The sequence below is a fragment of the Delphinapterus leucas genome, chromosome 7, assembly GCF_059928025.1.
Source record: "Delphinapterus leucas isolate spDelLeu-1000000601 "Yukka" chromosome 7, BTC_Dleu_Yukka2, whole genome shotgun sequence".
Lineage (NCBI taxonomy): Eukaryota > Metazoa > Chordata > Mammalia > Artiodactyla > Monodontidae > Delphinapterus > Delphinapterus leucas.
The window spans coordinates 26,575,674-26,601,849 of NC_143135.1; the positions used below are offsets into that span (position 1 = coordinate 26,575,674).

A 26,176-nucleotide genomic window follows, 5' to 3' on the forward strand; every position below is an offset into this window, starting at 1 on the left:
TTTCATTTGTGAAAAAGTAAATTAAAAAAATAAAATTAGTATATGTGAAATTAACTAGTTGATAAGTGAAAAGTTAACTCATAGAAAATAAGCTCTTGGATTTGTTTCTGATTGTAATTATATCAACTGGCAAAGTGTCTGGCACATAATAAATACTCAAAATCTTTTGCATCACTGTCACAACATTTGATCATTACGGTAACTTTGTGAGGTAAGTATAGCCATTATCTTCATTTCATGGTTGAGAAAATTAAGACCCATCAGGGGCAAGTGATTTGGCCACGGCTATACAACAATTAAGTAACAGAAGTGGCACTTAAAATTCAAGTTTCCTAAAATTTTGAGTTAGGTTCTTCTGGTTAAACTAGAGTGAGATCCACAGTGAGATCCAGATTCAATGAAAAGTCTGTGGGTTCAAATACACTCATGTCACTCAGATGAGGTTTGAACATGGCTCCACTCAATAAAGTCAAAGTATTCAGGTGTACAGTCTTAAGGAGGTATTTCTCTTTTAGTTGCACTGGTGAGAACTTCACCAATAGGCCTCACTAGTATTAACTTGGTGTATGGTTTATTAAGAAAATTCAATATTGAAAAGCATAAATTTACAAGTATACAAACTAGATACCCGTATAGCACAGTGGAAAGTATGCTTAAGATCTCGGCTCTGGTTCTATCTGTTCCAACAACTGTAGCAAAATGTGTGATGTGAGGCAAATTCTTTACTTTTTCTGTTCTGGGCTTCAAAATTTTCTCATCTGTAAACCGAAGGAGCTACACTAGATAATCTCTGTTGTCCATTCTGACTTAAAATTATATGATTCAAGGATGATTTTTTTTTTCTTTTAAGAATGACTTTTCTCATTAAAATGATTCATTGCTGGGTTTTTAAAAATAAGAATTTCTGGGCTTCCCTGGTGGCGCAGTGGTTGAGAGTCCGCCTGCCGATGAAGGGGACAAGGGTTCGTGCCCCGGTCCGGGAAGATCCCACATGTCGCGGAGCGGCTGGGCCCGTGAGCCATGGCTGCTGAGCCTGCGCGTCCAGAGCCTGTGCTCTGCAACGGGAGAGGCCACAACAGTGAGAGGCCCGTGTACCGCAAAAAAAAAAAAAAAAAAGAATTTCTGGTACATTTAAGTATTGATTTAACTACTTGTTAGGAAAAGAAACTGTTATCACTACCAATTATGATTAATTTAAAGATGAAGGATTTTTGACATTATGCAAATCACTGAGAAAATATGATTTGTATTACTAAAAATCTATTTACACATATATTTCAGGTATTCATCTATAACGAAGAGTGAGACATACTTATAAGGCAGTAGGCACAATATCAAATGTTTCAACTAACTAAAACAGTTTGCTGAGCTAAAGTTATATTAGCATATAATTTGCATGTGACTACAAAGACTGTGAAGTGTATTCACAAGTAATTTTCAAGTTAAAAATTCCATTATTATTACACTGAACGATATCATTTATTGATTTTTCTTTTCTGATGCTTTTCGCCTGACAACACTGGATTTGATTCTCTTCGCTATGGATACTCAACCAAGAGAAGAATATACAGAGATGTAATATTAAGGGCACAAAGGAGGGCTATGACCAGCACAAACCTCTGGAACACAGCTGGGAAAGTACTAAGATCATGAAGATGGAAGAATTGCATACATCCATGAAACAATCCACTGTCTGACAGGGACACTGTTGACAGTGGTTATGATCTTTCATGAAAAACAATTCAGTTCAATTACTCTAATTTCCTTTAATTATTGATATAAAAAAGTCACTAAATTTTGTCTCCTACTACCCATCATTATTGCTGTCATCTCTCCAACTCTGGGTCATTACTCATCTTTCAAACACCCTGGCCTTTCAGTTTCTTGATCTCCTCTCTTCCAATGATCTTGTCTCCATTCTACCTACAATGCTCATTCCCATCGTCATACCTTAGATCTTGTCATCATCAATAACTGCTATCCTTGTATTATCTCAATTCATATGCTCCCTCCCCACAACCACCACTTTCTGTCTTTTCACTCAGAGTCCCATTTAACCAGAATAGTAGTTTTGCTGAGCAAGTGAGACAAAGCCAGAGAAGGACATGGAAGTGAAGATAAAAAAACTGACCATGGATCAAAATGGTTAATTAGCTGAAAGAGTGTATCAAGGCAGGTGATAGATGATAGGCAATGGTACAGAGGTCTCAGTAAAGTCAAATGCTCGCATAGAGGCTCCCGCATAGCTTATTTATTTTACACATAGCAGTTTGTACTTCTTAATCCCCTATCCCTATCCTGCTCCTCCACCCTTCCCTCTCCTGACTACTAACCACTAGTTTGTTCTCTATATCTGTGAGTCTCTTGCTGTTTTGTTATATTCATTCGTTTTATTTTTTAGATTCTATGCATAAGTGATAACATATATTTGTCTTTCTCTGACTTATTTCACTAAGCATAATACTCTCCAGCTCCATACATGATGTTGCAAACAGCAAAATTTCATTCTTTTTTTAATGACTGACTAATATTCCATTGTATATGTATATCACATCTTCTTTATCCATTCATCTGTTAATGGATGCTTAGGTTGCTTTCATACCTTGGCTACTGTAAATAATCCTGCTATGAAGACTGGGGTGCATGTATCTCTTTGAATTAGTGTTTTCACTTATTAAGTCTTTTAAAACACTTTCAGGAGTGAGCTAAGTAATGTGGAAGGCAAAAGGAATATGGCCACAGTTCATGTGTGGGCCTCTATTTAAGGAGGAATTGAACTCCAAATGAGTTTTTCTCCAAGTAAAGAATGGGATAGGGAAAAGAGAGCTGACTGTCCAGATTGAAAATATTTGCTCAAGTAGTTATATTTTTTTCCCAAAGGAGAAATAATTTTACTGATTCCTATAAATTGTATGATGGCAACAATGATAATATACATTCTCACTTTTGATATACTTTCCTAGAATTGTTTTAACAATGTACACTTGTACAATTAACACGAGTGACATGTGTTTCTTCACACTATCTTTAACACAAGGTATTATCATTTCAAATATCTGACAGATGAAAAATGGTATCTCTTTGGTTTTTGTTTACACTTCTTTGATTATTAGTTAGCTTTATTAGCTATTTCTGTGTCTTCTTTTGAGAACAGCATGTTGATATCTTTTGCCCATTTTGCATTAGGGCACTCAACTTGTTTTTACTAATTTAAAAATGGTCTTAATCAAATCTTCAGACCCCATTCAAGTTTTGTCACTTGTCCTAGTATCATCCTTTATTGCAAAAGGGCTGATTCAGAATCATATGTTACACCCAAGTTGTCTCTTCAGTCTCCTTCAATCTGGAAATTCCTTAGATTTTTCTTGACTTTTATGGTCTTGACACTTTTGAGGATTACAGGCCAGCTATTTGGTAGAATGTTCCCAATTTGGGTTTGTCTGAGGTTTCCTTATGATTAGATTTAAATTATGAGTAGTTGGTAGGAATATCGCAGAAGTGTTGTTGAGTTCTTCTCATTGCACGCTATCAGGTGATACATAATTTCAATTTGCCCCATTACTGGTGATGTTAATTTGATTACGGTGATGTCTGCCAGGCTTCTCCACCATAAAATTATACTTTCCCCTTTGCAGTAGTCAATATTTTGTGGGGAGGTACTTTGAGGCTATGTAAATATCTTGTTCCTTAATAACTCACTCATTCATTCATTCATTTGTGTCTGTAAGTATTCGTGGCTTCCTGTTTTATTAAATGGGTTACAATCCATTACTATATTTATATATTTTGACGCTCAAATTGCCTCTTCTTTAGCCAGTGGGAGTTCTTTTGAGCTGGCTTCTGTATCCTTTTGACATACCTTCATCATTCTTTAAGCATTACTAAGCATAAAAAGATGTTACAGGTTTATTTTTTTCTTTCCTTTGAATCAAACATTTCTCCAAAGAGTTCTGATTCCTTCAAGTGGAGAACCACTAGATATACTCACTGTTATTTCCCTACTCCAAGAGTTTAAGACAGTCTCTTTAATTTTCCTCTATTACTTTTATAATTTTAATTTATTGTATTTAAATCTTTAACTCTTTGGAAATATAGTTTGATGTGAGATATAAGATAAAGATTTCACCATATTATACTCAAATGATTATACTTTCCACACTTATTTGAAATCTCTCTCCATTATAAAAATGATGTTTGTTCATTATAAAAATTCAAATATACAAAAACAGGACTTCTCTGGTGGTGCAGTGGTTAAGAATCTGCCTGCCAATGCAGAGGACATGGGTTTAGGCCTTGATCCGGGAAGATCCCACATGCCGTGGAACAACTAAGCCCGTGCGCCACAACTACTGAGCCTGTGCTCTAGAGCCTGCAAGCCACAACTACTGAGCCCGCCTGCCACAACTACTGAAGCTGGTGCGCCTAGAGCCTGTGCTCTGCAACAAGAGAAGCCACCACAATGAGGAGCCCACACACTGCAACAAAGAGTAGCCCCTGTGCGTGGTGACGAAGACCTAATGCAGCCATAAATTAATTAATTAATTTAAAAAACTAAATATACAAAACATACAAGGAATAGAAAAAAAAAATCCAAAATCCACCACCCAAAGGTGAACATTGTTAACAGTTTGATGAACATCCTTTCAGACATCTCTCTATGTCAATCCTTCTTTCTCTTACTGAGAAAAAATATTGTGGGATGTTAAGAAGTATGCTGATAAAAATGTTTTTGATTCTGAAAAGAGTATTTTACCAATAAACAAATATAAACTGGGTTATTATAACTACTTATTTGTTTAATTTTGGCATTTCTCTCATAGCCTTTTCAACACTGATATATACTGAGTTTCACAGTATAAGAAGATTTAGCTTAGTCGTTCATGGGTTTATTTAAACAAATATCACTAAGTATATTTAAGAAACTAAATTAACATCTACTGAATTTGTGTTAGAAAAGAATTTGGGAAAAGCTACTTAAAATTTTATGTAAACAAGAGTGTACTCTGTGTCCTATTACTATAATCTGCTTTTTCGCTCTATTTTATCTTGGATGCTAAACTCAGTAACAACCCCAGGTCTCTCACGCAGAAGAAGCTGCTGCACAACCTCCCCACTACAGCCACTGCTGCAGCCTCCACAGCTACCATCAGCCTTAGATCTTAATAAAAGCTACAGTGCCCATGACCCTCCAAAGGATAAATGGATTTCCTTTGGAGGGTGGTGGGCACTTGAGATTAACTAAGTAAAGTTGCAGCTTAGACTCCTTTCCTCAATATTTGGGAGATTTGGTTGGCATCCCCTCTGTTCTCCAGTGTCATTTTCAAACCACTCCTCCTCGCCTACTTTCTAGTAAAACAAAACACACAAAAAACTCCATGCCTTAAAAAATATATATTTAGCCAACCCCAATCATTCTCTTTTTAAGCTGCTGCTGTTATCAAGCTTCTGGACATTTCCCTCTATCAGCTGAAGATGCTGTACCTGGTTTACAGTCCTAATTCAAACATCTTATTCTCAATCAACACTTCTAATCTTGGTAACTTGCTTTGTTCATTTACCCTCACTATTAAGATTAGTCCACTGCCAGTCTACTACCCTTTCTTTTTTTCCTCCCGTATCAACAGCAGCTGTTATCAATTCATTTTCTTTAGCCTAGAGTATGGGGTCCATCATTTTGTTCACCTTTTAATACTTCTCTGCTCTTTGTCCTTCTGCTGATGGCACTTGGCAAAACTTCAGTCCCGTTTGCATCCAGGAATCAGCACAGATGTAAGAAAGTCACACAACCTGACAGACTGGTACCCCCATAAATATGTGATACTTCTCCAGTCCATGTATTCTTCCAGTCTGTGAAACAACCATTTCAAACCTTCCCATTTAATCCAAACTCCTAAGAGGTAAGTAACTATTCCTTAGTGGATGATCCTGCCTATTATTCACCAAGTAAAGAGAAGACATCCATATTTTCAGTGTTACTCAAGACTCTGCCTACAACTGTATAAACCTATTTGTTTGCATCTACACTGTTCTCTTATGCTTCCTTTCCCTCCTTCCCTCCAGTGGAGGAAATGTTATTATATCTTAAAGGTCAGTCCTTCCACACCTGCTCTGAGGCACCTCCTGCCTTTTCCAGAAAATACTCTGACTACCCCCTAACATTTATTTGGTATTTCCTATGTACTAAGCACTGTTAGTACTAAAGAGTATTACTTTTAGACCAGCTTCATAGATAGGTAACAGAGGTAGTGAGTGGGTTAAGAATTTTCCTAAGGCATTTAGTAATCTGCCCAATGCCATATGGTTAGAAACTGCTGCTACCTCTTCATCATCCATTCCCTTTTTAATGAATTTTTTCCCACTTACATTTAAACAGAACAAAACAGAAAAAAAAAAAAAAACCTAACCAAAAACAACCCCCCAAACCAAAACCAAAAAAAAACCCACAACAACTTTTGTCACCCCAAATCTCTTCCAATTATTGCTTTTTCTCTGCCCCTTCATAAACAAATTTCTTAAAAGAATGGTATGACCCCTGCCTATCTCTCTGAACTCATCTTCCCGTAGCCCTTGCTATCACTCACTCTGTTTCAGCAACATGGCCTTTCAGGTCCTTGAAAACACCAAGTTCTTCACTTTCTTACCACACCTGCTGTTCCCTCCTCCAAGAACACTTCTTGGCTTAGTGGTCTTTGTATGACCACCTTCTTATTTCTTATTCTTCAAGTCTCAGGTTCAGGTCTTCAGAGAGGCCTCATCTGAACACAACTCAAAGTTTATTTCCCCCACTCAATTTATGGCAAGTGTTCTTTGTCTTTACATTACTTACCACAATTCATAATGGCATATATATCTGTTTGTTTACTTGGTTTTTTAAAAAAAAATTTGTGTGCTTTCTTGCTCAGTTGTAACCTATAAATGGTCAAGGATAACAGCTGCTTTGTTTATTACGATAAACCTAGAGCTTAACATAATTCTAGGCTCCTAAAAGGTACTCAGGGGCACACAAGGTGCTCACGTCAGAGAAGGTGTTCAATAAATATTGTTAGATATATGTTTATGTCTACTTACATCTGTAAGCAGTACCATCCTAGCTCTAATGTCTGAAAAGCATTCTTGATATTCCCTTCACCCTTTTCCCCAACTTCAATGAAATCAAAGAGATCAGAGAGGTAGCTAGCAATAAGATTAGGTAAGGACATGTAGACCTTATGGATCTCTGTTAGGATATAGGTTTATTATTCTGAGTGAGATGAGAATTCATTAAAGGTTTGAGGCAGAGTAGTGTTAAGAGCTGACTTATGTTGTGAAACGGTACTGTCTAACAAGATAGCCACTAGTCATGTATAGCTACTTACATTTAAGTTAACTAAAATAAAATATAAATTTCAGTGCCACATTTCAAATGCTCAATGCAGCTAGTGGCTGCTATTTTGAACAGCACGTAGAAAATTGCCATCCTTGAAGAAAGTTCTACCGGACAGCACTATGTGAAAAAGTTCATGAGGGCTGTTTTGGAGAAAAATAGGAGCCACCAAGGCGCACGGAGCAAGACTAATTAGGGGGCTATTCCAAGAGTCCTGGCAAGAAATGTGGGTGACTTAGGTTAGTGTGGTAGAGGTAAAGGTTGCAAGAAGTGATCAGGATCTGGATATATTGAAGATATGATTGACATGATTTGCTTAGAGATTGAATGTAGGGAGTGAGAGAGAGAAAGGAGTCAAGGGTCAATGATTACTTTATTGAAGGAAGAATAGAAATATGGAAGGAGACACATAAATAAGAGAGAGTATGTCTATGGGGAACATGACTGGGATTAGGAATGTGGGAATAAGGTGGAAAATAACAAAACAAAAAACATGGATACCAATGAAAATAGCATGCTAGAATGATCAACTAAATTCTATGTACCCAAAGGCCCCCTTGAAGGACAGAAAGAAGAAAGAAAGACAAACATATAAGCAAGTCACTTCTCCTCATTGGTCAAAATGAGGTTCAGGATAATAGTTCTCCCTCTAAAGTTTCAGATACTATCTTTTCACTTTAATTATATCACCCGCAGATAGGAAGATAGGTAAAATCCCTCCTTACACTTACATCTTCCTTTCCCCTAGCTCTGAGATTTGACTGATATATCATTTACTATTTCCTTTTAATAGAGTAGTTTATAGTATACTTCCATAACTTTATGGCTTCTGTTCTGAACTTTTAATCTTACCTAGAAGTTCTCTTTCAAAATTCCTTTCTCGTGAGTGAATTTTCTGCTTGTAACTTCTAAATATACTGTGGTTCTCTGCTTCTCAATCTGAGATCTGTATTTTTGAAATAAAATATACTCTTACATGGCTATGTTTCAGTTACCCAGTTTCATCCCACTAAATCTTTGTGCTAAGAACAAGACTATAGTTAATTTGAGTTCTTACTATACTTTGTGCATTGATTCACTAATTCATCAACTATCAACTCAACACTTGTGTCCTAGATTCAGAGAATAAATAGATGAAAAAAGCATAACCCTTTCCTCAAGGATTTCCAATGCTTGAGGGGGAAGATAAGAATATAGACAAGACAAATAATTAAGTGTAATGAGATTAGTGTTCTGACAGAAGTATGAACAAAGGAATACTAGTAGGAATGTATGGGAAGCATAGCTACAATTTGTCTAGGAAGATACTACAGAGGCTTATATAGAGGTTCCATTTACTCTGGTAAAGAGACTTGGCAGGATAAAAAAAAAAAAAGAAAAAAAAGACTCCTAAAATCTTAAGTAATATTCCTATCCGCTTTCCACTGTTTTTCTCCTAGAAATTCTCCTAGAAAGATAACTAGTTCTCTCAGAATTCAGTTCATTCAACTTAATACAAAACTTTTAGCTACTATTAGCTATTGTTAGCGTAGATATGCAAAGTAAAATCTTGAATTTCAAAGAAACATATCAAAACAAAATCATTCTATTTACTGCCAACTTTATGTAAACTCAATATTCAAGACCTAACATATCTATAATTTAAAAAGTAACATTTCACAATATTATAGGTGTATTAGTTGGCTTGGGGTACGATAACAAACTACTGGGTGGCTTCAACAACAGGAATTTATTTTGTTGCAGTTCTGGAGACTAGAAGTCCAAGATCATGGTGCTCACAGGTTTAGTGTTGGGTTGCAGATGGTCACCTTCTCGCTGTGAGCTCACATGGCTTTTCCTGGGTGTTTACTCAAGAAGAGAGTGGGGAGCTCTGTGTTTCTCCCTTTTTTTCTTAAGGACACCAGTCCTATCAGACCAGGGCTCCACCTTCATGACCTCGTCTAACTCTAATTAACTCCCAGAGGCCCCATCTCCAAACATTGGGACTAGGGCTTCATCACATAAATTTGGCAGGGGGTGGGGTGGACACAAACATTCAGTCTGTAACAGTTGGATAAGCAGTATGTTAGTAGATTCGTTAATAAATAATAAATAATGACAATATCTTTCTAGTGAGGAAACAGAACTGTGCTTGGGCATACCTGTTAGCAAAGCTTACTTCATTTTAAATTTGTAGGCTACCAACTTATTCTCAAAATCAGTTTTTCTGTCATTGCTTTATGATTGAGATTATCAGACTTATAACAGTGAAATATCAAAACAAAATTATCTGGGTAATATTATTGTGATACATCTCAGGTTTTTATACCTAGTCTTCAACTTGAAAGTTTAAACTGTATGTGTGAACATTTTCCATTGGCAAACCTACCAATAATTTAAAATTAGTTAGTGCAGATTTTAAATGACCTTCCGGTTTTCTTACTGTAAAAAAATCTTTATATGTTTCAACAGTGCCTTTAGAAATTATAAAATTATATATTATATCCTTACACACAATAGTGGGATGCAGCTATATCCTCTAGTCTTAATTATAGGAAAAGTAAGGACAACTGTAAGGCTTAGCTTTATTGTTTTATAAATGAACCAGTAAAGTTCATTTTAGTGAAATGAGCACACGCTTTTCATAAATTAAAATAAATCTCACATGGTAAAGTACCCATTTTCAAAATTAATTTAATTACATGTTTAAAGTTTAATTACATTTAATTAAGCATTTAAGTTTAATATGAAATAAATGAATTATCAGTTAACCACTATGAAATGAAATACTGCCCTGGTAATTAAAATCTATAAATTTTCCTGTTCCATGCAAAGCTGTTAGTTCTCAAAAATATTCTTAAAATATACTTTAAAGACTATATTTCCACATCCAATAAGGTTTAATTTTTCAGGTGCCCAGCTTTGTGTGCTGTACAGTTACTGCAGCAGTAAATGGAGACAGCCTGGTACAGAAAAGAGAGCAGAGGGTTTTGGATACTTGGGTTTGGGTGTCTGCTTAGTCACTCAGAGCCTGAAACAGTGGCAAAGCTGCTCATCGTCTCTGACCTCAAGTTTCCTATAAAGTGGGGATAATATTGCTTCTCTTGGAGGGTTGTTGGGAAGATTCAATGAGATATCCCACGGTCAAATGCCTAGAACAGTGCCTGACACTGAACAGAAAATTGACAAATTTTAATTCCCTCCTCTCTTTAGTTGCTGAACAAATGAAAAACACTTTGTACTTTCTGGCTTAAAGAATGTTTTATCCTTAATTTTTTTTTAATTACAAAAGTAACACTATATTATTTTTCATGTATTTACATCATACTTAATGTACATTTTTCATTTCCCTAAGCACTCCATGAATGGAGGCAGTACAGATAGCATTACTGCTAACACAGATTTTTTGAAGTCAGAAAGAACTGACTTTGAATCTGGGTTCCATGATTTACTATTTGACAAATCATGGAAACACTATTTTTACCTATTTCCCAAGTATATGTATATGTATGTCTGGTTCAGTGAATGACAAAAATTAGGAACTAGTATAATCAATATAATCATTCAAACTTAATAAAATATTAGTGATACAGGAAGGACAGGTGGTATTCCTCCTAGAACCCCCATACCCTGCCCCTATTTTTCAAAAGAGGATATCTATTTTCACTGAATTTAAGGGATTTGCCCAAGAGTAACAGTAGGATGAACTCAGTACCAGAACCCAGATTTTTAATTTCTTTATCAGTGCTCTTTACTATACAACACAAGAAGATAAAGGTGAAGGACACCGAAGTCCTTTGAAGCAGTAAGGCAAAAAAAAAAAGAGAGGGATCTTCTGACTTAGGTTAATCCTGGTTTGATCACTTAATAGTTGAGGCTCAGATAAATCACCTCTGTGAATTTTGGTATCTCTTTCTGGAAAATGGGAATACTGTACAAACTTTTATAGGACTGATACAAGGATTACACTAGATAACAAATGTAGAGTATGTAGTAGAGTGATTGACACATAGCAGTCATTCATTAATGGCAGCTATTAACACTAAAGCATCATCAAAGCACCATTTTCCGTAAGTCTCCAGCCATATGGACTGGAGAATACACTAATAAATAATTTTTTTTGGAAAGAGATTTAATAAAAATAAATAGGACAGTCTCCACTAAATTTTCATGCAATATTTCTGGGAAAGAGAATCTATATTTTTAAGTCATTTCCATTCACAACTTCCTATCTATTAAATTTCCATTTAATAACTCATCTCATTTTGAAAATAAAGGTTTTACAGTGCGAAAGAAAACAGAGGCAACAACCTATTCTGTGAATTATCTTCCCTTGATCCAACTGCAATAAGAATTGAAATTAAATATTCCTAATACTTCATAAATTATTCAATGTCAAGTACTGTAATTTTCAGAGTTGTGCTTTAATACAGTTAGTAACACCATATATGTTGTTATTTTATTACTTAAAACTTTTCATTGCAAAACTCAAACCCTAAATTCTCTTGTTATCTAAAAAAATACAGATTATTTTATTTACAGCATAACTAGAAGTAGAAAGCCTTAATAAATAAAATGTTAGAAAAGAGTACTTGTTTACTTTCTGAAAGAGCATGTATCAAAAAACATGGAGCAAAAGCATGATTTTATACCATTTTCACTATTATTATCAATAAGCAATATTTAGGTATCCATGTGCACTTAGGGCTGAAAGACCCTAATATAGAACTATTTCACATTTTATTGAAAATAAAAAAAGCAGGCATTGTAAATTTGGTATCCAGATTTCTCAAGTTGCAAATTAAGAGTAATAGTAGGTCCAACAGTTACAGGATGAGAAAAAGAAGAAAACCATATATAATGAAATAATATGAAACATGTACAATTAAGGTTACATATTATACAGAAAACATTTATTAGGATATGTACCTTTAAATATGCATTCTTTCAAACACTGTGGTAAATTGAAATCATTAACTTACCAGGGTTCTAAATTAAGAGTTGATGATATTTTTTCTGGAAGAAAAAATCCATGCCATTTTGAAGCCTCAATTAGTTCTTGTGGTATCCTTTTTGATACATCATAATAGTGACCAAATCTTGAAGATGATACTGGTCTAGCCTGATAAGAAAACCCATATTGTTTGTTAAAAATTTTTCTTTAAACTGCAATTTATTTATCCTACATTCAGCAAAATTCTGATATATTTATGCATTTTAATGCAAATAAGGAAGAGCTGATATATATAGGCTTACTAAATTTCAAAGAAGCATATAACAATCTTTATTATTATAAACTATTGATAGTTAGAAATCAACCTTTACATCTCCCAGGTATCTTCACTCCTGGTGGTTCCCTAAGTTTGATAAGAAATTGAACACCTCTTTGCCTTTTTACTATACCTTCCTCAGTCCAAAAATTTTATATACATAACTCAATTAACATTTAAGACTTCAAGTTTTAAAAATAAAATAAATTTACAGTTACTAAGAATGAAAAGAAAACTTAAGCCACATTATTTCATTGCTGAGGGGCCCAAAAGAAACTAGCTATTTATATACATTAAACTGAGCATCATTTTAAAACTAAATTCTCATAAGACCATGTGTATATATAGTATTCAAAACTTCTCACAAACTTAAAATTGAGCTAACAGTATAAAATATACTGGGATATTCCAGATAGGAACAAGGTACATGATACAGTGGGAGAATGTACATAAGCTCTATTAGTTAAATCAGAAACCTGGCATATTCATTAGTTCATTGATAATTCCTCTTTTGTACCCTCTACTAACAATTTCTCCAACCAATTATCTTTCTTATAAGAAACTCTAATAGCTATTGATGCTGAATTTAATTACATAGGATAGTTGAAGCTCAGTAATACAACATTATTATTACATTGCTTTGAACAGACTCTGGCTGATTTCTTTCATTCAGCACATTAGAAATATATCTCTATTCAAATATACCTCTATCCAAAGTTGAACTAGTGACAGATTCCATCTGGCAATAGTTTCTAATAAAGTCTCTGATCTAAATTTACTTAACTTCCACTGTCTTGAATGCTACAAAACAGACAAGTTTCAGAACATTCGACAAAACTAGATAATCTTTACAGAAACTAAAGAATTATACACAGTAGGTTCTTAACTTATTTTACTAAATAACTGACAACTTTGAAATTTAGAGAAGAAAGAGACATTTGTTTGACACTAGATATTTGCATTTTAAGACTTCAAGAATTCATATTCTTAAATGCCTACAAACATCAAATTATATAGTAATAGAGAATTAAAAAATTAAAGTCTAATAGACACATTATTCTCAGATTCAGAATCCGAGGGTTTGACACTTATTTTCTAGATAAAATGGCTGTTCATTCCTCCATAAGGTACTGTTTATTTTCATTAATGAAAGAGACCTATCAGTTGGCTTAATCTAATCTTTTCAATACAATATAAACAGAAGTATGGTTTCAAAAACATGATTTATCTATTTGCCACGAAAAGTACTGACAAATACATTATGTCACATTAAAATTTGTCTCTTAAAAATAGGATGTAAAGTTTTTAAATGTAAAGTTATTAGTCTAAAGCAATTTAAACAAGGTCTGTTCTTTGGCCTATAATCTATTCTTTATCCGGATTATAGTTCAGAATGTTTTTACTGCAATCTCTGCTAGAGCTCATCTTTTTATTGTGTAAGTCCAAACCCCCTTAATGTTTTAGAAAGGCCTTGACTAACTGAACTTTGATCTGATGTCTTCATTGAGAAAAACACCAGGTTGCCCATTTCAGATGCAAATCCCCCTAAGGCCCAATAGAATTTAGTAAAGACAGCAAAAAAGAAGAAACAAGAAGTTTCCAGGATCCTCTTTGAGAATCCTGGGGCACACTGGTGTCCTTAATCCACACTGCTGTATGGATTAAGGTAGGTGATAACCTTTCCTGATTCAAAAGAATAAGCAGAGTGCCTACAAACTGGGTGGAGACTAGGATTTGGTAATAATAAAACACCATGCAATAAAAGCTTGGTCTATGTCAGAAGCCTCTGAAAAGGCCTCAATGTACCACATTCCCAGGCCTAGTAGGGAAGCTTGCAAAAGCCTACCTGAATCAAATAAGCATGAATAATCTATTTTGGCGGACTGGCCATGGGGAGAGAGAAAGAAAGAGAGACTTTTCGCTTCTTTTAAGTTTGAGTTAATAAATTTATTAGTGGACTGAAGGTTCTTGAAATCCTATGCACTTTGAGAAATATGCTAAATTGCCAAGAAGCAAAGTATGCTTTTTAAGTTGCCGTCTCTATCAATGTTCCTAATTATAATATTAAAGTGACAGAACTCTCAGATTTGGGATGAATCAAGGCAGAAAATTGATTTCATGCTGTGACAGTTTACATACAGAACACAAATAATTAATCAAAATGTAAAAATAAATTTGGAAGCTTTTCTTATTAAAACTAAATTATTAATTTTTTAGAAATTAGTATTAGATAGGGCAACTAATATATTCACAAGGTAGACACTAACCATTTTATTAATGATGAGAAACTTTAATGCTTCAATAAAAAATGAAAATGAAAATTAAATATACTCTTACAGGAAAAACAATTTTGTAAGTTTTTTTCTACCCAACACACATAGCATTAACATATCATCAGATAACTGGAATGCTGTGAAATCTTCTGAGGCTTAGAATTGTAAAACAAAGACTTAAAATATTTCCTCTAAAAAAAGGTCAAAATGCTTTAAATATATAATAGTAGTAGTAGCAGTAGTAGTAGTAGTAATGGTAATCCATGAAAACCTATCAACTTCCTGAAGAAGTAAATGCATTAAAAAAATTAAACTATCAGCAATAACTATTCCATTTACTCAGTTTGATAAGACACGTTGCTTTAGTTTTACATTATGAAAACTTCTATTTCACATTCATAAACTACTCTTTAACTTTGTCAACTGTGGAAGAGAGTAAAATGGAATGGTTCAGTAAAAATTTATTATGCCAAAGGAGAATGAACTCTGATGGGGGTTCAGGAGGAGCACAGAGCAACAAAACAATACCATCCCCCAACTTAAGTATGTTAGAAAGAAAGAAAAATTTCAGAGAAAAGCTGCACCACAAATAAACAGTCTAAATAAGACATTTTCTTATTATTGTTATCATTTTTTGTTTCTCAGCATGGCATAACAGAAAGCAAGAACCCAAACGGTTACTAAACCATTTTGAGCCTCAGTTCAATCACCAGGAATCAGAGCTAATAATAACTATTTCACTAGGCTGTTGTGAGAATCTAATGCAATACTGGAAATGACTATTTTGTAAATTATAAAGTGCTACATAAATATTATTAATTATTATTATTGTGTCATGATTCACCAGAGAATCAGAAGATCCATCACTATCCTTTGCAATTACATTGCTTTATTGGAAAAATGGTATTTGTTGTCATCTACAACATGCACACATCTATCACAGGACTGTTGTAGCTGAACCAGTAAGATGGAAATTCAAAGTGTAATGAGGATTTACTATAATAAAGATCTAATATGCTGTCATAAATTGCTGGAGCCATGGTAGGCCTTGGTAGTAGAGCTCTACAATATTGAAAAACTTAAGTCTCAGAATATGCTGCAGGCTATGAATTCTTGGGGTGAAGAGGGAATAGGGTTTGATGACTGGATAGGAAAGAAGGAGGCATGGCCATGTAGGAGAGAAAATCAAAATCACAGGATGAGGGAAGGTAGGCTTCTAAAAACTACACATGCCTCCAACAGGAAGAAGCACTACTTTACACTTTACTGAGCTACTGTTATTTATTTAGGTGTATGTATTCTTATCCTTTTTTGCATTCCCTAAATGGGAATATGACTACACTCTTAAGGACCTGGTGATGACTTGAATTAAGAGGCATCTCTAATAATCAACCAAATACCTTTCTGTTACATTATGTTTTGGACTACTTGTTTAATCTTTACTCATAATAGTGTTAACTATAGTTTGTCCCAAGTAAAATACAGAAAACCAGGGTTTTACTGTTGTTGTTTTTAAAATGATAATGGCAAGGTAAGGTCTGGATTTATAAAGTAGATAGTGAAGGGTGATCCTCAAAGTCTACTCAGTCTTGGCGAATCATCATATATAAAATTTCTGTTACAGGCAAATATACATGCTAGTGACATTTCAAAGAAAAGCAAAGAAGCCAGAGATGATTCTACTTTCTAAACTTGACAGAACTTACTTGTAAATACCAGTAAACTTAAGTTTGACCATTGACTGTAAATTCAAAATAAGCTGCTAATTTATGTGTATTAATTAATACAACTCAACTCACTTTAACATTTAATTCACAAACTATATGTCATTCACTCCTGTATTCAACAAATAACTATTGAGCACCTGCCATATGCCAGTAAAACAAAATAGTAAAAGTCTTTTTCTCTCATTGGTTCACACTCTAGTAGGAGATGGATGATATATTATCTGCTAGATGATGGCAAGTACCCTGAAGAGAAATGGTAGTGAAAGGGGATGAGAGAAAGAGAGAGAGGTTTTATTTTATACAGAGTGACAAAGGAAGACATTCCCGATAAAGTGATATTTTAATGGAGTCCTGAAGAAAATGGGAAAATAAGTCGTCTGGAGAACATCATTGTAAGAGCATAATGTTTAAAACACTGAAGCTGTAAGCCTTGAAAACTGAGGCTTGTGTTAATGTGTAACCTCTGAGAAGTTTACCCCCATAATAACAACGGCAAGCACACCATACTCTAAAAGTAAAAACAGAGCAAGCAGTATTTACTCATATGTGAAAGGGGGCAGGAATGGCATCTGTAATTACAATATAGAAGGAGACAATTAACTATAAAGAAACAAAGAACTTTCTCCCTAAGTTTAAACAGATTTTATAAGAAGCAGCAAGAAAAAAAGGCTTAAAGTTTCAATCACTTGCATTTTCACTGACAATTTCACTTCAAGAATGTTAGTGACCAACGAAAAGACCAAAACCTAGCTAAGAGTAAAAATAAAAGAAATGGAAGATACAAGTATTTTATATGATCTAAAACTGAATTGGTATATTGTCTTTACACAAAAGCTAAATTCAACTTAGAGCTTACGTTCTTAATGACTTTCAGAACATACCAGTAGAAAAATTTAGAAATACAGTCACTCTTTACAAAAGAGTCACCCTTAAGCCCAGTTACTTAAATGAATCAGCCAGATTAAAGGCATGAAGTTCTTTGCTATTAGGGTTCTCAAGTGCTAGTCCCTACATTGCTTGTCTGTTTTAATCTTTGTAAACTAACTCACGTTTTCCCAAGCAGAATAACTACATTTATTCTGGTCTCTTGTACCCAGTTTTCAATCCCATTCTAAGCTATGCCTGTAACAAATTCTGATTACATAGAGCTTCCTTTCACTTTTTAATACAAATGTATGGTTTTCTACTGTCCACATATACTGTAATTTATTTAACTAGTTGCTTATTGATGGACATTTAGGTTATTTCCAATCTTTAATTATTAAAAAAAATGCCTCATAAGTAGGTCATACATAATTCATTGTACATCTGAGTAAATATATTCATGACGTAAATTTCCAAAAGAATCAAAGCGTATACGTTTTTGTAATTTTGAAGGACACTGCCAAACTACCCTCCACGGAAGCTGTACCTATTTACATTTTTACCAGCAAAGTATGAGAGTACTAGTTTCTTCCCACCTTTGCTAATTTAGTGTCTTACCAAACATTTTAGATTACTGACAATCTAATAATAGAAAAATGGCAGGCCAGTATAGTTTTAATTTGCATTTCTTTTATTATAATTGAAATTTGGCATCTGTTCTTGTATGTTTAAGGACTACCTAAGTTTCCTTTTTACTTTTTTTCCTGTTTTCAAAAATTTAGTTGGTAGACTATTCCTTATTCTACTGTGAGTTGCAAATAACCCCTCTCCTATTTGTAGTTTGTTCACAGTCATTTAAATAAATCTCACTTAAAAATGATACTATTCAAATAGCTTTCCCACCTAAATTAGAACAATTTACCATTGCTTAATATCCACCTATTACAACACATTTTATACTTGGTACACAGTTGATGCTTAATCAATATTTTCTGACTGAATGAATAAATGGCATTAACATAGGTGCTGGAGATACAACAGAAAATATAATAAAACAAGCTCTCTGTCCTCTAGAGAATTCTGTCTGGTGGAGAAAAGAATTATACTACCAACTAACTATAAAACAATGTAGAGAAGTACTTTAAAATGCATGTGGTGCTATGGAAACAAATATAAGAAATTAGATAATTATATATCATTTGCCCTTGGAGAAGGATGAGTTGGTGAATAAGAAAGTGAAAAGCATCACCAGCAAAAATACAAGCAATTCACAAAGAGCAGTCCTCATAGGATGGGTGAATATAGTGTTTTATATACACACAGGACAGAGACTAAAAAGGTAGGCTTGGATTAGGTGGTATAAATCTTGTATACAACTTGAGAATTTTATATTTCACATTGTGGGTTTATAATGGGTTTCATCTCACATTCTAATTCTTATTAACTGGTAGTGACCACCCAGACATTCTGCAGAGAATTCTAAGGCTATGTCTAAGGCTGGCAAGAAGGTAATGTGATTGACAGTCTGCCATGCATTTAGAAGGGGGCAGGAAACAGGAAACCAAATTAGGCATTTTCAGTTAAGAGGTGTTATAAACATATTTCTGTAATTGGGAAAGGTAACACTGATGTCAATGTGGAAAACTAGAGAAGTGTGGAGTATGGGAATTGTCTTATTCAGATAGAATTTCCCCCACTTTTCTACCAGTATGATAATGTCTGGTAGACTTCAAAGTGTTCTGAAAAATGAATGAAGGAAACAATCAAATGGAGGGGCCTTCAATAGGAGCAGAGTTCATAAGCTTTATTTAGTAGGCAGATTTACTGACATGTGTTTTGACTTCTCAGAAAATTTCCCCTCACATCCTGTCTCTTAGTTTATCCTAGATAGGAGAGGTTACCAGACAGCTTGAAAATGTAATGGTTGAAAATGAAATGTACAGGAATAAAAACAGTAATTCCAAAGAACCACTACTTATATTGAATATTTATAGGCAACTATATTAGATAGAAATGGCTTAATTAGTTCACTTACTCTGTCTTGCAACCCTAGAATAAAAGATTCTATAGGGAGATTATGGAAGAAATGCAATAATCTATTTGGGTAAAAAAAAAACAAACCATAATTTTATTTTTAGGAAATATCATCCCATTTACAATAGCATCAAAAACAATAAAATACTTAAGAGTAAATTTAACCAAGGAGGTGAAAGATCTCTACTCTGAAAGCTACAAGACACTGATGAAAGAAATTGAAGAAGACACAAATAAATGGAAAGGTATTCCATGTTCATGGGTTGGGAGAATTAATATGGTTAAAATGTTAATACTACCAAAAGCCATTTATAGATTCAGTACAATCCCTATCAAGATTCTAATGTCATTTTTTACAGAGGTAGGAGAAAAACACTAGTAAAATTTATATGAAGCCACAAAAGACCCCAAAAAGCCAAAGAAATTTTCAGAGAGAAGAACAAGGCAGGAGGCATCATACTTCCTGAGTTCAAGCTATACTATAAAGCTATATTAATCAAAACAGTATGATACTGACATAAAAACAGACAAATAGACCAATGGAACAGACTTGAAAACCCAGAAATAAACCCAAGCATATATGGTCAACTAATGTTTGACAAGGTAGCCAAGAATAGTCAATACAGAAAAGGCATTCTCTTCAATAAATGGTGCTGGGATAATTAGATATTCACATGTAAAAGAATGAAACTGGACCCCTATCTTACTCTACTCACAAAAATTAACTTGAAACGCATTAAAGACTTAAATGTAAGACCTGCAACCATGAAACTCCTAGAAGAAAACGCAGGAATAAAGCTCCTTGACATGGGTCTTGGTAATAAGTTTTTGGATATGACACCCAAAACATATGCAACAAAATAAAAAATAAACAAGCATGTCTATATCAAATTAAAAAGCTTCTGTACAGCCAAAGAAACCATCAATAAAGTGAAAAGATAACCTATGGAATGGGAAAAATTTTTTGCAAAACATGTATCTGATAAGGGGTTAATATCCAAAATATATTTAAAAACTCATATAACTCAATAGTAAAAAAAAACACTAACCTAATTTAAAAATGGACAACGGACCTGAATAAACATTTTTCCAAAGACAAAATTAAAAAGACCAACAGGTACATGAAAATACACTCAACAATAGTCATTAGGGAAATGCAAATTAAAACCACAATGTTAAGTTGTTAAAATAATCACCTCACACCTGTTAGAACAGCCATCATGGAAAAGATAAGAGACAACAAATGCTGGCATGGATGTGGAGAAAAGGGAACCCTTGTGCAATGTTGGTGGAATTGTAAATTGGTGCAGTGATTATGGAAAGTAGTATGGAGGATCCTCAAAAAATTAAAAATAGAACTACCATATGATCTAGCAACTCCACTTCTGGGAATATATTCAAAGGAAATGAAAACACTAACTCAAAAAGGTATATGCAACCCTATGTTCATAGCAGCTTTATTTACAAAGTGTCAATTGATGGGTAAATGAATAAAGAAGTTGTGAGATATATGCAATGGAATATTGTTTAGTCATAAAAAATGAGGAAATCTTGCCATTTGCAACAAGGATGGAACTTAGTGGCACTATGCTAAGTGAAATAAGTCAGACAGAGAAAGACAAATAATGTATGATCTCACTCACATGTGTAATCTAAAAACAAAACAAAATAAAACAGAAACTAACTAACAGAAAAAACAGATTAGACGTTGGGTACCAGAGGCAGAGGGTAGTGGGAGGGAGAATTGGAGGAAGGTGGTTAAAAGTTACAAACTTCCAGTTATAAGGTAAATAAGTACTAGGGATATAATGTACATGATGATGACTATAGCTAAGACTGTTGAATAATATATAGGAAAGTTAAGAGAGTAAATCCTAGCATTCTCATCACAAGGGGAAATATTTCTTTTTCTTCTTTCTTTTCTTTTCATTTTCTCTATATGAGATGATGGATGTTAACTGAACCTACTCTAGCAGTCATTTCACAATATATGTAAATCAAACCACCATGCTGTACACCTTAAGCTTATACAGTGACATACGTCAATTATTTCAGAATAAAACTGGGAAAAAGTCATCTTGATAAGATACTTTACAAATGAAATAACTAATTATTTAAATAAACAAATATAGGGCTTCCCTGGTGGTGCAGTGGTTGAGAGTCTGCCTGCTGATGCAGGGGACACGGGTTCGTGCCCCAGTTCGGGAAGATCCCACATGCCGCAGGGCGGCTGGGCCCATGAGCCATGGCTGCTGAGCCTGCGTGTCCGGAGCCTGTGCTCCGCAACAGGAGAGGCCACAACATTGAGAGGCCTGCGTACCGCAAAAAATAAATAAATAAATAAACAAATATACATTGTATTACATTTAAAGAATACCAAGTATACCACAAGAGATCCTGTAAAATGAAAACAAATATATTTGCAAATTTTACAAACAGTTTATTGACTTGCCTCCATCTTGGGTAATAACTGGTAACGCCAAGCTATTTTCATCTTAATGTTAGATTCTGCTTTATGATTATATATGTCTTCATCACATTCTTTTTTACAATTATCATCAAGTAATGGTGCAGGAAGTTCCTAAGAAAACAGAATGACATATTACTGAGCATCTGTGGTAAAAAAAAAAAGTGAAAATTTTCTTAAATCATATTAGCAATACTAGAACTTTCCAATGTATTAAAAATTGACAACTTCAAATTGATTCAAGCATAAAATCATGACAATATAGATATTTCTAAAGCAGAGAAAGAGGGTTTACATAATATTAAATGTGAAGTTTAAATTTTTACCAGTGAATTAGAATTTAAAGAAAATACTCAAATTTTTATACTAGCAAAAATCAAATGCTATTGCAAGAGGCTATGATCATTAGAAAAATTTATACACTTCAAGCAAAGTCTAGAATTAGCACTTATGTATTACATGTAATTATTGTTATGTTTGCCACAAGGTAAAAATAAAGCATGTGCGTAATCTGTTTACTGGTTTGTAATTCTAGAATTCAAAAAACTCATTCACCGAAATAATGGGTGAAGTAACAACTAAGAATAAAGACATTTATTTTGCCCATATCACACATTAGTTTTGCACCTGCAAGCCTATGATCTTCTTTTAAAAATGAAAATAGAATTTAAAATCTCTGATTAAATGAAGAGACATTGAATTCCAATTTTTCTTTTCTTTTTTGGAAGCTGACCTACTACTGAGTGACCTACTGAGTGGCTACCAGAAAACATATAGAAACATGGTTTTGTGAAGAGGTACTATAGAAATAATCCAAAGAAAAAGGTACACATTGATTTTTGCAGAAGGAAAGCACCAGCAATAATTTTGTTTTTTTATTACCTAGAATCATAAAGATAATGTGGGGCATTTGGATAGTAAACATAATTTTGTGCCACGTCATAAATTAGTCGAAGTTGCAACTTTTACTTTTCAGGATCAAATTTACTTATGCTTAGAATCATGTCAACTAATCACCTAGAAATACAGTAACCATCATATATCTTAGTCATCTCCTAAAAGATCTCAAAGTGGATTCACTCTATAATATATGCCACTATTAGAAACTAGTTGTATCATTAAAACTCTGAATACATCATTCCTAGCAAAGCATTAATCTCTTACAAAATATAAAGTAACTTATTTTTCCAATGGAAACAAATATTTGTGAGGCATATAGTTCAACCCAACACAGCAGTTATGAATTTGAATTCTGCATCCAGACTGTTTAGATTCAAATCTTGACTTTACATTAGAGTTGTGTCTGTGGTTACACTGACCACTAGTAGCACCTCTATATGCCTCCACTGATTAACGGAAAAAATGTAGATAATAGTATTTACTTCATTGGTTTGTTGTAAGTAATAAATGAGTTAAAAATGTAAATGCGGAGAATGGTACCTGCCACATGTTAAGCATTCAATAAAAGTTCGATTATGAGAATTCAGTCAAATAATTGTCTTAACTATTACTCAGAGCTGCACATTTTTTTATTGCCAATATTAGGCAATGTTTAGTATAAATATTTGTGTTAACTTTTTTGCAATCTCAGGAACACTTACTAATAGTTTTAACAAAGGTCATCCAAAACTAAACAACAAAAACATTAAAAAAATTTTTTGCAAAAGAGATGGAATGTATATTTTAAAAATGTATACCACACTTTCTTTCATTGATTAAACTATATCAATTTTGAATAGAAATGTTCTAACATTAAGGTGTACAGTATTAAAGAACTAGACCTAAAATATTAGAGACCTCATTAATATGGCTAACATATGTAAACAAAAAAACAGGTAAGCATTTCCTTATATATCTTATTAAATATGCATCTACTCCTAGGGCGGACATTTCACTATTTTAAAAACTGTTACAAGTAAGGTGAAAATTATAATGATTCTAATTTTAGTATTGATAAAACAGATGCTTGTTTCCTAAAGCTAAGGATGAAAATGTTCAAAATATGTATAGAAAGTACACTCTAGTAATATCCATCTAAAGGTTATATATATAAGGTTTATAAGATTATATATATATAAAGGTTTTCATATATATAAATAATAAATATCTATATACATGTATATAGATATGTATTTTTAATTGAGATAAAATTCACATAAAACAAAATTCATCATTTTAAGCATTTTAAAGTGTACAGTTCAGTGATTTTTAGTATATTCAGAGTTATGCAAACATTACCACTTTCTACTTTCAGAACATTTTCATCACTCCCAAAAGAAACCGCATACTCATTAAGCAGTCACTCCTCATTCCCCCTTCTCCTAGTCCCTGGCAATCATTAATCTACTTTCTGTCCCTATGGTTTAGTCTATTCTGGACATTTCATATAAACAGAATTATATAACACATGGCCTTTTGTGTCTGCTTTCTTTCACTTAGCATGGGGTTTTCAAGGTTCATCTATGTTGTAGCATGTATGAATACTTCATTCTGTTTTATGACTGAATAATATTCCATTGTATGGATATGTCACATTTGTTTATCCATTCATCAACTGGTAGACATTTGGATTGTTCCCACTTTTTGGCTATTAAGACTAAAGTGGCTATGAATATTCATGCATGAGTTTTTCTGTGAACATATATTTCCAATTCTCTTGGGTACATACCTAGGAGAAGAATTGCTGGGTCATAGGGGAGCTCTGTTCAACTTTTTGAGGAACTACAAAAATGTTTTCCACAGTGGCTGCACCATTTCATATTCCTACCAACGATGTTTGCAGGTTCCAATTTTTTCACATCCTCTCTAACACTTTTTCTTTCTTTTTTTAAAAATAGCTATCCTAGTGGGTACGAAGTGGTATCTCATTGTGGTTTTGATTTGCATTTCACTAATGACTAATGATGTTGAGTATCTTTTCATGTGCTAGTCTTGGTCATTTGTATATCTTCCTTGGAAATATGTCTATATGTCCTTTGCCCATTTTTTAATTGGGTTGTTTATGTTGATGAGTTGTGATAGTTCTTTATTTATTCTGGGTATTAGACCCTTATCATGTACATGATTTACAGATATTTTCTCACATTCTGTGATTAATCTTTTTTACTTTCTCAGCAGTGTCTTTTTTTTTTAACATTTTTATTGGAGTATAATTGCTTTACAATGGTATGTTAGTTTCTGCTTTATAACAAAGTGAATCAGTTATACATACACATATATCCCCATATCTCTTCCCTTTTGCGTCTCCCTCCCTCCCACCCTCCCTATCCCACCCTTCTAGCTGGTCACAAAGCACGGAGCTGATCTCCCTGTGCTATGCAACTGCTTCCCACTAGCTACCTACTTTACATTTGGTAGTATATATATGTCCTTATACACACTACCACTCTCTCACTTTGTCCCAGCTTACACTTCCCCCTCCCTGTGTCCTCAAGTCCATTCTCTAGGAGGTCTGTATCTTTATTCCCATCTTGCCCCTAGGTTCTTCATGACTATTTATTTATTTTTTAAGATTCCATATATATGTGTTATCAGCAGTGTCTTCTGATGCAAAAACTTTAATTTTGATGAAGCCCAATTTATTGTTTTTTTTTCTTTTGTTGCTTGTACTTTTGGTGTTATATTTAAGAAACTGTTGCCTAATCCAAGATCAAAAAAACCAAAGGTCAAAGAAAACCTTTGTTTTCTTCTAAGAGTTTTAGATTTAGCACTTCTAGACAGAAAAATAGAAAATACAGCAGAGGAAAATATCAGAGAAAGAACATAAGAGAAATTTCCAGAAGTGAAAATTATGACATTTTAGATTTAAAATCCTATGGAGTACTCAAACTGTAAATGAAAATAGACCTACATCAAAGCACATAATTCTGACATTTTAGAACAAGAGGGGCAAAAGAAAATATCTGAAAAGCTTCCAGGGGTTGGGTGGGGACAGGTCAGGAATATGAATGGCATCAAACTTTGCAAACGCAACACTGGACTTTACAGGGGGAAGTTATTTCTAGCCTAGTGTTCTACAGTCAACCAAACTAATGTAAAATTTTCAGACGTACAAAATTAAAAAAAACCACAACTTTATCATCTCACACTTACCCTCTACTTCCATTCATTCTCAAAGGCAACTGTTAGGATGAAGAAGGGAAGCACCAGAATAACAGCTATGTAGACAGCCTACAGAGCAAGCAATCCATTTGGAAGAA

General features: G+C 33.8%; 1 protein-coding gene across 3 annotated transcripts in view; it reads right to left on the reverse strand.

Annotated features, from left to right (window-relative positions):
- Window positions 1–26,176, reverse strand: part of ELP4 (elongator acetyltransferase complex subunit 4) — a 244,242-nt gene that overhangs the window by 160,414 nt on the left and 57,652 nt on the right. For all 3 annotated transcript variants that reach the window (XM_022583706.3, XM_089915008.1, XM_089915009.1), the window contains exons 4-5: window positions 21,963–22,091; window positions 12,325–12,464 (exon numbers count right to left, since the gene is read on the reverse strand). In XM_022583706.3, coding sequence (XP_022439414.2) covers window positions 12,325–12,464; window positions 21,963–22,091 — 269 coding nt within the window. The remainder of the gene's footprint in view (window positions 1–12,324; window positions 12,465–21,962; window positions 22,092–26,176) is intronic.